At 40.3% G+C, this 14,975-nt stretch overlaps 1 protein-coding gene, 1 long non-coding RNA gene and 1 pseudogene across 4 annotated transcripts in view; 1 reads left to right on the forward strand and 2 right to left on the reverse strand.

Annotated features, from left to right (window-relative positions):
* Window positions 1–411: 411 nt before the first annotated feature.
* On the reverse strand, window positions 412–672 carry LOC122225989 (annotated as a pseudogene).
* A 5,156-nt stretch (window positions 673–5,828) lies between these two features.
* LOC122225838 overlaps window positions 5,829–14,975 on the reverse strand; it is a 65,065-nt gene continuing 55,918 nt past the window's right edge. For all 3 annotated transcript variants that reach the window (XR_006205417.1, XR_006205418.1, XR_006205415.1), the window contains one exon: window positions 5,829–6,073. This is a non-coding gene — a long non-coding RNA (uncharacterized LOC122225838). The remainder of the gene's footprint in view (window positions 6,074–14,975) is intronic.
* Window positions 6,082–14,975, forward strand: part of ACMSD (aminocarboxymuconate semialdehyde decarboxylase) — a 55,257-nt gene continuing 46,363 nt past the window's right edge. Inside the window, exons 1-2 of the mRNA XM_042948531.1 lie at window positions 6,082–6,138; window positions 13,785–13,829. Of these exons, the coding sequence (XP_042804465.1) occupies window positions 6,082–6,138; window positions 13,785–13,829 (102 nt within the window). The remainder of the gene's footprint in view (window positions 6,139–13,784; window positions 13,830–14,975) is intronic.

Raw genomic sequence — 14,975 nt, forward strand, 5'->3', positions numbered from 1 at the left:
TCCCCTACTTGTGCTCTGTCTCCTTCTCTCTCAAAAATAAACATTAAAAAAAATGTTTAAAGAAATAAAGTATCTTTAAATTGATTTTTTTTCTTATTCCGGTTTCCACTTAATGGGGTTGAAAGTTGTATACTCTGTGTATATTCTTTTAGCAGTTACTTTTGAAATTTTAGCATGCCTGATTGTGGTAGGCTGAATAATGCTCCCCACTCAAAAGTTTCCATGTCCTATTCCCAGAACCTGTGAAAATGCTACTTTATATGGCTAAAAGGACTTTGAAAATGTGATGGTGTTAAGGATTTTAAGATGGGGAAATCATCCTAGGTTATCTGGGTGAGTCCAATGTAATTATGTGATTTTTTTTTTAAGAATTTTTAAAATTTTAATACAGTTCAAATCAGTGTGCAGGGTTCATTTCAGCTTCTTTACTGCCAAACCTGGGGGCAGGGACTGTTTCAGTTTCTCTGCCTACTCTTTGTCTGTGATGACCAAAGCGTAAAGCTGTCCTCTGCATCGGACTTTAAACTTCACATTATCCTTATTTCTCTTGATCTTGACGGACTTGGCATCCTTTTGTCTGGCTGTGAGCAGAAACTCCTTGATTTCTTCAATTTTGCAAGGCGTGGTCACAAAGGGGTGCAGGTGAGCGCACAGCAGGCAGCCCGTAGTGGATTACCCCGGATTACCCATCAGAGCCCACATGAATCTTTATACGAGGGAGATAAAAGGGTTAGAGTCAAAAACTGTGATGACAGAAACTGAGAGAAGGACTGCAAGATGCTACCTGGCTGGCTTTGAAGATGGAGGATGGGATCTGAACCAAGGATACAGACAATGTCTAGAAGGCAGATAAAGCAAGGAAAGATTCTTTTCTAGAACCCTCAGCAGGAACACAGCCCTTTTAGACATCTGATTTCCAAAACTATAAGAGAATAAATTTGTGTTGGTTTAAACCACAAAGGATGTAATCTTTGTTACAGCAGCAATTGAAAACTGATATAGTTTTCAAAAAGAGGGTAACAAATACAACAAAATGTGAAAGTGGCTTTGGAACTGAGTAAGGGGTAGACACTGGAAGAGATTTGAGGTATGCAATAGAAAAAAATCCTAAATTGTCTTGAATGCACTGTTAATAGAAATGTGAATGTAAATGATTCTGCCAGTGAATCCCAGAAAGAAATGAGGACTATGGTAGAGAAAGCCTATATTATGTAAGATAATATGTAAACCATCATAAATAGATCATTGACAGAAATATGGTGAGGGCTCAGAGGAAATGAGGAGCATCGTAGAAAGTGAAGAAAAGGTGATCCTTGTTATACAGTGGCAGAAAACGTAAGTCAATTGTGTGTTCTACAGTTGTGTAGAAATAAGAATTTATAAGTTATGATTTATAAAGGAGATATTCGGCTGAGGAAATTTCCAAGCATGTTAAAGGTTCTACCTGGTTCCTTCTTGGTACTTATGGTAAAATGCAAGAAGAAAAAGACAGATTGAAAAACTAGTAAGAGGGGCACCTGGATGGCTTTCAGTTGAGAATCTGACTCTTGACTTTGGCTCAGATCATGATTCCAGGGTTGTGGGATCCAGGGTTGTGGGATCAAACCCTATGTTGGGTTCCATGCTGAGCATGGAGGCTGCTTAAGATTTTCTCATGCTCTGCCACTCACGTTCTCTCTTTCTCTAAAAAAACAAACAAACAAACAAACAAACTAGTAAGAAAAAAGGAATCAGGACTGGGTGATTTAGGAAATTTTCAGCCTATCCATATTGCAAAAGATGTTAAAATTAGGAGATTTGCTGGCAGGAAAGCATACCTTGGAGAGAAAGCCAAAAGTATGATTGGACAAACTTTTGCAAGTAATAGAACTCTGAAATGAAGACATTATCATTGTTACTACTGGCATTATTTTAAATATTTAATATTATTTAGATTTACTTATATGATTACAAGTTTCTCACCTTCCCACTTATTCTTATATTGCCAGAGTCTTTTTCCCTCCTTTCCAAAGTACATCATTCGGAATTCCTTAAGAGAAGGTCTGTTGGTAGCAAACTCAGTTTTAACCTGAAGATATGTTTATTTCTCCCTCATCGTTAAAATTAAATTTTACAAAGTAGATGATTCCAGGTTGACAGTTCACGTATATCAGCCTTTTGACTATATTTTCTATTGTCTTATGGCTCCCATCATTGCGAGAAGTTGGCTGTCAGTCTAATTGCTGAGTTTTTAAGGCGTTAATTCTCTCTATAGCAGTTCATAGGATCTAACCTTTATTATTAGTGTTTTGTAGTTTCACTACAAGGTTTCTAGAAATGAAATTCTTTCTATTAATCTTTCTTGATTAGTTTTTGATAATTTTTGGTTCTTGGATCTGTTGGCTCATCAGTTCTGGAAAATTCTCAGCTATTATCTCTTGTGTTATCTCTCCTCCTGTGGGAAATCAAGTAGACATGTCCTGGGTTAGGAGATTATAGGGAATGCATTGCAAAAACAGCAGAAAACAGCCTCTGGTCTTGCTGAAAACAGAGGCCATGCTTTGCTTATCTAGTTAATGTATTTCCAGGTGGCACTCACTTTGCTTAACTAGTAATATATATCTACGTGTTAGGTCCTGCTTATACTCATAAATTCCTTAGGCCATGTTATCACATGGAATATTTTATCCTGTCTTAACTCGTTTTTCTGCACATTTTCTATACGTTCTTACTGGCACGTAGCCCACCAATGTATTGCTCATTGTTTCCCTAAAGGTATGCTCAATAAATACGGGAGCTTGTGACTAGCTTGGGAAGACTTCCCTTAGCTCCTCTTTCACCTCTGTTGATTTGCATGGAGTCCGTTCTGCCATTCTCAGCCTTGTTGGACAAATACAAAAGCCAAACCCACATCCTCCAACGTCTCTCTCCTCTCTTTTAGCACTTTTGTCAGACTCCTTTTAGACTTTCTTACTCTATCCTTTGTACTCTGTGATATTCTTTTTTTAATTTTTTTTTAACGTTTATTTTTTATTTTTGAGACAGAGAGAGACAGAGCATGGACAGGGGAGGGGCAGAGAGAGAGGGAGACACAGAATCTGAAACAGGCTCCAGGCTCCGAGCTGCCAGCACAGAGCCCGACGCGGGGCTCGAACTCACGGACTGTGAGATCATGACCTGAGCCAAAGTCGGACGCTCAACCGACCAAGCCACCCAGGCGCCCCTGTACTCTGTGATATTCTTAAATATGCTCAGTCCCCTCATGTCTCTGCACAAGTCTCTCTTCCCATTCATTAATTCTCCATTCAATTATGTCTATTTTACTGTTTAATCCACCCACTGAGTTTTTTACTGAAATTATTATGTTTCAATTTACAGAAGTTTTATTTTGTCCCTTTTTTTAATGCTTATTTATGTATTTATTTTGAGAGAGAGAAAGAGAAAGAGCAGGAGCAGGGGAGGGGCAGAGAGAGGGAGAGAGGGAGAGAGAGAATCCCAAGTAGGCTCTGCACTGGCAGCACAGAGCCTGATGTGGGGCTTGAACCCACAAACCATGAGACCATGACCTGAGCCGAAATCAAGAGTCAGAGTAACTGACTGAACCACAAGGTGTCCCTATTTTGTCCGTTTTCAAATTTGGTCAATCATTTGATAGTCTCTCATTTTTTAAAAAACATTTCATATATAATAAACATATCCTATGCTTAACAATTCCAATATATATGTCCTTGGAGGCTTAAATCTATTATTTATTATTTCTGTGGACATTCCCTTATGGTGGCTTTTTTCCTCACATGTGTATAATTTTATACTATGAGCCAGTATATTCTTGGCCTTATTCTGTGGCAATACTGAAGGGACTAAGCTGATATGCTCTCCTTCAGGAAAGATCTCCATTTTCTCTTTCTGGGCATGAGTAGAAATAGAGTAGTCAAAGATTACCAACCTGGTACCACTTTAATTAAAACCTTCAGGGGTGCCTTGGTTGAGCACCCAACTCTTGATTTTGGCTCAGGTCATGATCTCATAGTTTGTGAGCTTAAGCCCTGCATCAGGCTCTGCACTGACAGCCCAGAGCCTGCTCAGGATTCTCCCTCTCCCTCTCTCTCTGCCTCTCCCTGGTTTATGCTTTTTCTCTCTCACTCTCTCTCAAGATGAATAAACATAAAAAATAAAAATAAAAATAAACCTTCAGTACCTGTGTTTGGATAATACTTCTCAAAGAAATTATCAAAGAAAACTGTTATTCTCTTCTTTTTCTTCCTTTTTTTCTCATCATGGAAATAGATGTCCTTACAGACTCCCTTTGTTGACCAGTGGATTTTTTACTTCTAGTATATTTATTTGCTAGGGGTCTATCCCCTTCAAGAATTCTAGTTTAATGAAGGGGTCTCAGTTTTGTACAACTCATGGTATAATATCCTATTAATCTGTGGTATATTTATCCTCAAAGTTCTAGAACTCTGACTCTACACTTCCAGGGTTCAAGTTCTGTCTCTATCACTTATGGTGTGACCATGGACAAGTTACCTAACTTCTCTGTGCTTCAGTTTCCTCTTCTATAAAATGGATATTGATAATAGTTCCTCTTTCATAGGACTGTTACAAGGAATAAATGAACTGATATGAGTAAAATGCTTGGAACAGTGCCTGAGCCATAGTGCTCAAAAAGTGCTTCCTTTGGGTATTAGCATGTGCCTCCAGGTTGATTTAAGGCTCACTTACTCAGTTTCAGCTCATTGAACTTTTTAAAAATGATCTTGAGGATTCCTGTATTTTTTTTTCAAACTGAGCAGCACTGAAAAGAATGTTTGTTATAATTTATCCAGAATCTAGTTTAACTTGTTATAATTTACCCAGATTCTAGTTGAAAAGAGTATTTGTTACAGTTTATCTGGAATCTAGTTGAATAGCCTAGTAGGAAGGCCATGACTTAGTCCCTGTGCTGTGGAGACTGAAATGAAGGAAGCATCCCAAAGGAGTTTCAAGGCTGTGTCAGGGACCCCAGGTCCTTGAATATTTCGAGCTTTCCAGGAATAGGAAAGGTTAACATAGAATAACAAAGGGCTGCTTTGTTCTAGGTTCTCTTTAGAGGCATGACCATGAGCCCCACTTTCTGCTCCAGTGGAAACCCTCTCCCAACTGCTTTGACAACTCCCAGCGGAATGGCTACTTCGTTCTTTCCCCTGTACTTAGGCAGCATACAATCATCTATTACAACATGTGCGTTATTTTACCTCATTCAACCTTATATCCTTAGCACATAGCAGTTCTCAATAAATGTTAAATGCATGAGTGAACATATGAAAGAAAAAGACAATGGAAGAAATAACATGTTTGAAGGATGGGCTCTTTCTCTGATTTAACAGTAAAGGTAGAGACATCTGGCTGGCTCAGTCAGAACAGCATGAGACTCTTGCAATCTTGAGTTCAAGCCCCACATTAGGTGTAGAGATTACTTAAACAAATAAAACTTTTAAAAATAATAATAAAAAGGTAAAAGTAAAGGTGAAACTTCACCCACAACTTTTCAACATGCTAAATCTTCATGAACAAGCCAATTGATCAATATTGTTTAAAGACATAAAGGTAAATAGCTGAACAAAAAGCAAAAGCATTAAAATTGGTTGCTTCTGAGAAATGAAACCAATGAAAAGTGAGTCAGTGATCTATTGTTTTTTAAAAACCCTCTGTACTATTTGATTTTTAACCGTGTCCTATTTTATTTTTTACTATGTATATCTTGAAAACAATTGAAATATTTAAAAACAAGTATTAGCCAATTTTGGACCTGTTGGAAAAAAAAGCACCCAGCAGTACATTTGACCTTATGAGGTTTAGTACAGTCCTTTATTTTATTTTTAAATTTAGTACCCAGAGTCCCGATTACCAAAGAGTTGATGACTCAAAGACAAGTTGACAAATAAACAGAATTCTGAACTTTAATAGGGCAGCTCCAGTGGACCTAGACGGAGCCGAGTAGGCCTACTGACTGGTGCCAGAAGGGGCAACGTAAATCAATTAACTCCATGGTTTTTATGGAGATCTCTTGATACCAAAACTTCTTTCTTCTTTACGTGCTTCTCCTCTGATCCTGTGGAGATGAAAATTGACATCCATAGTCATATTCTACCAAAAGAATGGCCAGATCTAAAAAAGGTAATGGTGGTTAATTTACTGAATTATTTCTGGAACTTTTCCAGGGTTTCTTACTGCTTCTACTACAGATCTATCTCTTCTTTGGGGAATTAGATGTTAAGTTTCTCTGCTCTAGGAGTGATGTAAACTTATTTGCTATCTCTGATTTCTTAGTCTTTAAAAATGACTTTTACATTTGTTTTGAAAGAACACTGATCAAAGAAATAAGTGCCTTCTCAAAATCCCCTTTTCCCCTCAAATGAAGCATTCTTTAAAATTTCTGGCCAATTTAAGTCAGGCAGTTTTACTTCCATTTAAATCACATATTCAGCTGCTTGGAAGATACGTGCCAACTACAGAATTTAAAGTTACAGTTTCAAGTAAAAGACTATTAAAAAATGGAATGTGATAGGCTTCCAGGACTTCTAAAACACATCTCCTTTCCAAAATGTTTAAAATAAGTTTTAGAAGCACCAAGACATAGCTTTGTGGGATTTTTTTTTTAAAGTCTATTTTAGGACACTGTCTGAAACCTTTCCTTTTGATGTTCTTTAAGCTGTAAATCCTTGTTATGAACTAGAGAGTAGGAACATCAAAAAAACCCTAGAGAAAATGACATGAAGCCTTTGTACAATGAGTGTCTCTTTCTCTGTATTTCTCAAAAGAGGGAAATTTCCTTTTGTCATTAAGAACTTTTGAATCAATACTAAAAGAAGGAGGTGGAAACATGAAAGAAATTTACAATTGGCTTGAGTTTTATTCAGGCTAAGTATCAGGTTTTATTCAATCTTCAGCCTTCTCTAGTATTTTCATGCCACTGATAATGTTTCATCTTTTTTGTCCCAAGTGGAGGAAAATGAATTAACCCAAACTCTAATTAAAATATGGTTTATTGTGCAAGTAGGTGAAACTATTTTTTTCTCATAGTTGTCTCCTGGGAGAATGTTAATCTTATTTCTTCGTCCTTTGGCATTTTAAGTAAGATAGATGGTAGACATTTTAGACTGAAAAATACAAATGATGCTGAACCATCTTTGAAAGGGTTTTCTGCTACAGCAGGTAGTGAAAACTAACTGCACCAACTGACCCTCCAGAAGGGGTCTAAGTGCCTACTTGGGAACTTGCTACTCTGAATGCTACTGTCCTCATCATGTTTTATTAAAGTGTAAACACCACTTCACAAGATTAGTGATGAAGACCCATAGCAGCCTTAAAAGGTACCTCTTCTTTGCTGAAGGGGGAAAACTTCCTACCTAGTATCCTGTGCCACAATTCCACCTCCTGTTATCTGCCTCCCACCTGGAAGCCTGCCTCCAGTTTGAGCAAAGAAGTTCTCGTCAAAAGCTGATAATTTCTAGGTGCCCTCACCTAATGCAGGGCCCTAAAGGCAATGTTAAATCTGCTTAGGAAGCTGAAAGATACAGAGCTCAGGGAGGCTATAACCATAAATGTGTGCCCTGGAGACTTCCCAAGCACACTTGCTGCTCGCTCTTTTTCCCCCTTCTCCTTCTTAACATCTACCTGTCCCCTCAAAAGATGGGAGGGGCATTTGTCCCAATAAACCAGGCTAGTAGTCTCACATGCTGTAAGCAGATAACTGATACACTGAATAACATTGATGACATAATGATAGTAATAATAACCATTATACTCTTATACTTCCAGGAAGCAATATATATATTTGATTCACATAAAATCATGTGAATTGCAGATAAAATTTATACTATTAACCTCACTGGACCAATCAGGTAACTGAGACTCAGAAATGAGCCTAGAATCCCAGAGCTATATGGAACCATGGTGGTCCCTCTTTCCCCCAGTGCCTTTCTCGACACCAGACTGTTCCCCAATTCCCCACACTCAATAAACCCATGGAGGGCCTTGTCAAAGGGTCATTGGAACCTGACTTCAACCCACAGGTCAAGCAAGTGGATCTGACATGTGATAGAAGTTTTCATTTGATTGCAGGTAGGCCAGTGATGAAATAACCAGCAGAAAACAGTTCTATGTTTTCAAACTGGGAGGAGTGAGATAAATAAATAGACATGTAAGTAGTGCTAGTATCCTTCTCCCTCTCTCCCAGTCTACATTGTCACAGTAAAGTGAGTATTAAAGTGATGTTAGGCAAGAGCACAATTTCCTTGGTAAGAGCAGTTCAATAATCACAGTAGATTTTCCTTTGTCTTCAAATTGTTTCTTAATGGGTAAAATATTATTTCAATACATCAGTCTCTGATCTTTTCTCATCACGTTTTCAAACTTCCCAATAAAAGAATGAAAAGAAGCCGGTACTAGTTTTATTTTAGAAGATGAAGCCTCTTTGGAAGAGCTAGTATCTGTTTTCCAACTTGCCTTTCCTCATTAAACATTAATGGACACACCTCAATAACCTTGGCCTCTTACTCCAGTGAAGAAACAGGAAAGCAGAATCAACATTCCTGGATTGATAATTAACTAATGATTACAAAGGATTAGGATTTGAGAAATGTTTCCATTTTCACTTGCTAATGATGACTTTACTCAGACTTACAGTTAAGATCCTTAGGGGGCAAAATCTATCTGAGGTGGAAAGAGCATATTCAGGAGGTTCTTGATTAAATTGTTTCTGATGAATCAAGAGACCCACTCTCTGCTGTCATAAACAGGAGCATGGTGGACCAAGGAACCATGGTGAATGTTGTTTCAGGTTGATCCACAATGAGATTATTCACAGCAACAATGATGATGATAAGGTCATGGCTTTCTCCTTCAGCAAGACTTTATGGACCACCTACTATGTGCCCAATAGTAGGATTTGCAAAGATTCTCCTAGTTTTATTTTATTTTATTTTTTTTTATTTTTTAATATATGAAATTTACTGTCAAATTGGTTTCCATACAACACCCAGTGCTCATCCCAAAAGGTGCCCTCCTCAATACCCATCACCCACCCTGCCCTCCCTCCCACCCCCCATCAACCCTCAGTTTGTTCTCAGTTTTTAACAGTCTCTTATGCTTTGGCTCTCTCCCACTCTAACCTCTTTTTTTTTTTTTTTTTTTCCTTCCCCTCCCCCATGGGTTTCTGTTATGTTTCTCAGGATCCACATAAGAGTGAAACCATATGGTATCTGTCTTTCTCTGTATGGCTTATTTCACTTAGCATCACACTCTCCAGTTCCATCCATGTTGCTACAAAAGGCCATATTTCATTTTTTCTCATTGCCACGTAGTATTCCATTGTGTATATAAACCACAATTTCTTTATCCATTCATCAGTTGATGGACATTTAGGCTCTTTCCATAATTTGGCTATTGTTGAGAGTGCCGCTATAAACATTGGGGTACAGGTGACCCTATGCATCAGTACTCCTGTATCCCTTGGATAAATTCCTAGCAGTGCTATTGCTGGGTCATAGGGTAGGTCTATTTTTAATTTTCTGAGGAACCTCCACACTGCTTTCCAGAGCGGCTGCACCAATTTGCATTCCCACCAACAGTGCAAGAGGGTTCCTGTTTCTCCACATCCTCTCCAGCATCTATAGTCTCCTGATTTCTTCATTTTGGCCACTCTGACTGGCGTGAGGTGGTATCTGAGTGTGGTTTTGATTTGTATTTCCCTGATAAGGAGCGACGTTGAACATCTTCTCATGTGCCTGTTGGCCATCCGGATGTCTTGTTTAGAGAAGTGTCTATTCATGTTTTCTGCCCATTTCTTCACTGGGTTATTTGTTTTTCGGGTGTGGAGTTTGATGAGCTCTTTATAGATTTTGGATACTAGCCCTTTGTCCGATGTGTCATTTGCAAATATCTTTTCCCATTCCGTTGGTTGCCTTTTAGTTTTGTTGGTTGTTTCCTTTGCTGTGCAGAAGCTTTTTATCTTCATAAGGTCCCAGTAATTCACTTTTGCTTTTAATTCCCTTGCCTTTGGGGATGTGCCGAGTAAGAGATTGCTACGGCTGAGGTCAGAGAGGTCTTTTCCTGCTTTCTCCTCTAAGGTTTTGATGGTTTCCTGTCTCACATTCAGGTCCTTTATCCATTTTGAGTTTATTTTTGTGAATGGTGTGAGAAAGTGGTCTAGTTTCAACCTTCTGCATGTTGCTGTCCAGTTCTCCCAGCACCATTTGTTAAAGAGACTGTCTTTTTTCCATTGGATGTTCTTTCCTGCTTTGTCAAAGATGAGTTGGCCATACGTTTGTGGGTCTAGTTCTGGGGTTTCTATTCTATTCCATTGGTCTATGTGTCTGTTTTTATGCCAATACCATGCTGTCTTGATGATGACAGCTTTGTAGTAGAGGCTAAAGTCTGGGATTGTGATGCCTCCTGCTTTGGTCTTCTTCTTCAAAATTACTTTGGCTATTCGGGGCCTTTTGTGGTGATTCTCCTAGTTTTAAATGGGGTCAAAAGTTCTGGCCTTTACTTAAAAAAAAATTATATATTTACATTTTTTTTTCATTAGCAATGATTTAATTACACTTGATCATTGTAAGGTTATAGGAGTCAAAATCCCAGACATAGTCTGACTTTCAAACAACCCCTCTGAGGAAATAGATACCTGTTTTTATCACACAGGAGGTTCCTTACTCACCTCATGGAAGTATGAGGTCCCCAAGACAGTAAAAATGCCATTCAGTTCATCCACCTCTGATTCATACAAACCAATTTCAGAAACACATCTTTTGTATATAGAACTGAATTCCCTTGAATTTTTTAGTTTGGTTTTTTATTGTCATGCCCTTAAATGCCTATGGGATACTGGTCATTGTCAGTCAAACATTTTCAGACAGTAAATGCTTCTAGGCATATGCTCTCATCACAATTCTCAAGGTCATAAATTTCAGACCCCAAGCTTGGTTCAACCTAGGATGACAGCTGTGGAACTATGTAGAGCCTGGACTTGGAGCAGCTGCCCTAAATAGGTTAGGCCTTTGCAGGGGGCTTAGGAGAAGCACAGAGTATTCAAATTTTGTGCTTCCCAAGAAAGGGGAAGGAGGAACACAGGGTGACACACCTAAGGATAAAATAGACTGTCACCACTATGCTACCCCCAGTGCTGTCCATCTGCCACCCCCACCACCGCCAAGCTCACCAGCACAACCATCACCACTACCACCTCACAACCTCTCCCATTGCCAATACCGCCACTGCCATCCCTACAAACGCCACAACCATTGCCATCACCACCTTTGTCACCACCTCTCCCACCTCCAGCACCACCAATGCCACTGTCACCACCATCATGATCACTGTTTGCATTGATGAGGCCCTTTCTATAAGCAGGGTCTGGAGTCAATAGCTTTCTATGAATTTTATCTTAATGAATTCCCATAAAACCCTATGTCACAGCTACAGCTATCAGCCTCATTTTACACATAAGGAAACAGAGACTTTGAGATGATAAGTTACCCCAACAAAGCCAATGATAATAGAAGTGGCTTGTCACGTGTGACAAGATCCCTTTGTTCTGCCTCCCTCTGCTTTTCTGTTCTTCCTCCAATCGAATACTTTAGGCTGATAGCTTACGGGTTAAAGTTCCTTAGCAAATTAACAAAATGTAAGAAAAAGACTGAGGAAAGAGGGAACAGAGAAGGAAAGAAGAAAAGGAAAGAAGGAAATAAGAAAACAAAACTTTTCTTCTACAGTAAAGTAAAATTTCAATGGCAAATTTTAATTTGAGAGAAAGTTTGTTTACTCTAAAATGTAACTGGTTGAGGCTTTATTCCACCCCCTCCTCCAATATACATCTCTCAGCAGCTTTAGCCAGGAGAAGACAATGGGGGAAGCACTATGGTATCAAATGCATGAAAGGAGGAGAGTGGGGTGGAGGGGTGCAGGCAAAGGAGAAACTGGGTACGGAGGAGAAGCTAAGGCCCCTGGTGAATAGTTTCTTCTGCATGCCCACCCTACTACTCCAGGTCCCCTATTGTCACTTAGGAAGGAGACAGGTAGACTTTCAGAGCTAATATGATTATTTGGAGTTAGAACTCAAGAACAGACCTTATGCCAAGGTAGAATAAAGCTGGTACAGAATTGACCAAATCTTAAATCTGACTGGCAGTCCCTGGTCACAGACACAGAGACATACAAACACCCTTGTGCTGTAGGCGCAGACCTCCCCTCTCAGTCTGGAGGTGAGAGGGCTGCTAGGAAGAGAACCTGCCAAGACCTGACTCCCTGAAGACAACTTCCCTGTAGCATGGCATAAGAACCAACCACTGTTATCTGGTCTCATCCAACTACAACAAGCAAGAAGTTGAGCTAATGTTCAAGTTCCCTACCCATAACTACTGACCAGAGTGTTGATGAGCTTCTCACACCATTGTTTCTGGCCCAATACCTTCCCTTCCTCCATCAAGAGGCACTCATCTGAAGCATGGAAATACAGAACATTGGAAGTTACTCTCCAATATGATCCCAGACTATCTTTTCAACCTCCCTCCTTAGACACCACCTAACCCAAGTTGTGCTTTTCCCGACTCCCAAAGACTTTGTGTGTTACTCAACCACAGCAGGTCTCACACCCCATAACCCTTTAATACTTGCCAGCCCAGCCCCACATGTTCAAGCCTGTGTTCCACACAGGCTGGAAGTGTCCTTTTATTTTCTCTGCCCTAGTAAGGCTGGTTAAGTGTGGGGGTTCCTTGAGGGTTTGAAGAATGAATGAACAAAATGAGATTTTATTTATTTGTTTGTTTTAGAATAGGGGATTTTTAAAAGTTTATTCATTTATTTTGAGACAGAGAGAGAGAGCACAAGTGGGAGGGGGCAGAGAGAAAGGGAGAGAGAGAATCCCAAGCAGACTCCACACCAGCAGCACAGAGCCCGATGCAGGGTTCAAACCCATCAACTGCCAAGATCATGACCTGAGCTGAAATCAAGAGTTCAACCAACTGAGCCACCCAGGCATTCCATGAACAAGTATCTTTTAATGTTAATCCTCATGTATTTATTTTTAATTTTTTTTAAATGTTTATATTTGAGAGACAGAGAGAGAGAGAGAGAGACAGTGCGTAAGCAGGGGAGGGGCAGAGAGAGAAGGAGTCTGAAGCAGGCTCCAGGCTCTGAGATGTCAGCACAGAGCCTGACGCAGGGCTCAAACCCAGGAACCGCGAGATCATGACTGGAGCCTAAGTTGGACACTCAACTGACTGAGGCACCCAGGTGCCCTGATGTTAATCCTCATTTAAAAACTGCAACCTAGGGGCGCCTGGGTGGCTCAGTCAGTTGAGCATCCGACTTCAGCTCAGGTCATGATTTCACGGTCTGTGAGTTTCAGCCCCTCGTCGGGCTCTGTGCTGATGGCTCAGGGCCTGGAGCCTGTTTTAGATTCTGTGTCTCCCTCTCTCTCTGACCCTCCCCTGTTCATGCTCTGTCTCTCTCTGTCTCAAAAATAAATAACCGTTAAAAAAATTTTTTTTTAATAAAAAATTAAAAAAAATAAAAACTGCAACCTAGATAAAACTAGCATTTCTATGATACACAATTTTCTTCCTGAATAAATATATTTGAGGGAAAAAAGTAAATTGACTTAAATATCAATATCGAAAAAGTGATACATGGGTGTCAGGGCAGAAAATGGGAAGGTCATAATCTGAAAGATTGGAGCTCAGGACCCTCTGCCACAAGGATACCCCTTTATTGCAGTCATCCCTATTTTGTTCCTCCAGACTGACTGTGCTTCTCCTCCACAGAGATTCGGCTATGGAGGCTGGGTGCAGCTCCAACATCACAGCAAGGTGAGTTTCTCCAAAGTGTGTATGTACCTTGGACGAGGGACATCCTGAGCCTGAGACGTTCTTGCAGGCAGGCCTCCATGGAGCTCAACTCAGGTCCTCTTACTGACTTTGTAGTAGGCAAGGGAGCAGCACTGAGTTTCTCAAAATGACTAGGAAAAATGAGGGTGACTTCAAAGAGCAGGATTTAGGAAACTAAAACTGCAATTTGAGAAGCCATTAAGAAATCTCTTTTTTTCCCTTTCTTTTTTTTCCCCTCTGCCCTAGAATCAATTTTAGCATTTATTGCTCTGCCTCAAGGAAGAGAGGTGGGCTCCTTCCATAGGTTATTACATTATATTAAGGCCAACCAAATAAATGGCACAGTTTAAGTTTGAGCACAAGCTGGAGAAATTAAACACCGGAGACAAGGAGGAGAAAAAGCCATCGCTATTAAGGGTTGAGTTTGGTAAGAGGAAAAGCAAGAGGAGGAAGGGCTGGGGCAAAGCATTCTGCAAATAACAAGGCCCACCTAAAAGTGAGCTGAAGTCTAGCCCTGCACACAGGTCAGGATTGACTTCACTTTCAGAGGCATTTTCTGCTCGGGTGGAGCTCAGAGGGAACATTCCTGAGCTTCCCGCTAGACATAGACAGGCCCTGGGAGCACACCCTGGAGGAATTGTGGTCTGAGAGGACGCAGTTACCATGTGCAGAGGTAACTTGGGAGGAATGTAAATTTGGGGGTCTCACCCCAGATCTACCAACTCAGGGACTCTGAGGGTCAGGATGGCAATCCGTTGTTTTGACAAGCCTCTGGGGATTCTGAGAACCACTGGCTTAGACATTCATTCACTTACTCACTGATTTATATTGACTCCTATTTTGTGTTAGGCCCACCAGTCTAGACACCAGGAATATGCTGGTGAACCAGTCTGAGACACTTGCTGCCCTCATGGTGCTCAAATTCTAGGGGATGACAAATGTGATCACTACAGAGAATGGAATGAAAAACAGTGCTGTGGTTGCAAGTGACTGGGGAAGATTCACTGGGCTGGCTGCTCAGGGAGCCAGCTAAGACTTAGAAGACAGGAAGGAAAAGCCTGGGCAAGTGTCCCTGGATGAGGAATAGCAGTTGCAAAGCCCACCAAATGAGAAAGAGCTGTGTTCAAG

Source organism: Panthera leo, chromosome C1 (genome assembly GCF_018350215.1).
Source record: "Panthera leo isolate Ple1 chromosome C1, P.leo_Ple1_pat1.1, whole genome shotgun sequence".
NCBI lineage: Eukaryota > Metazoa > Chordata > Mammalia > Carnivora > Felidae > Panthera > Panthera leo.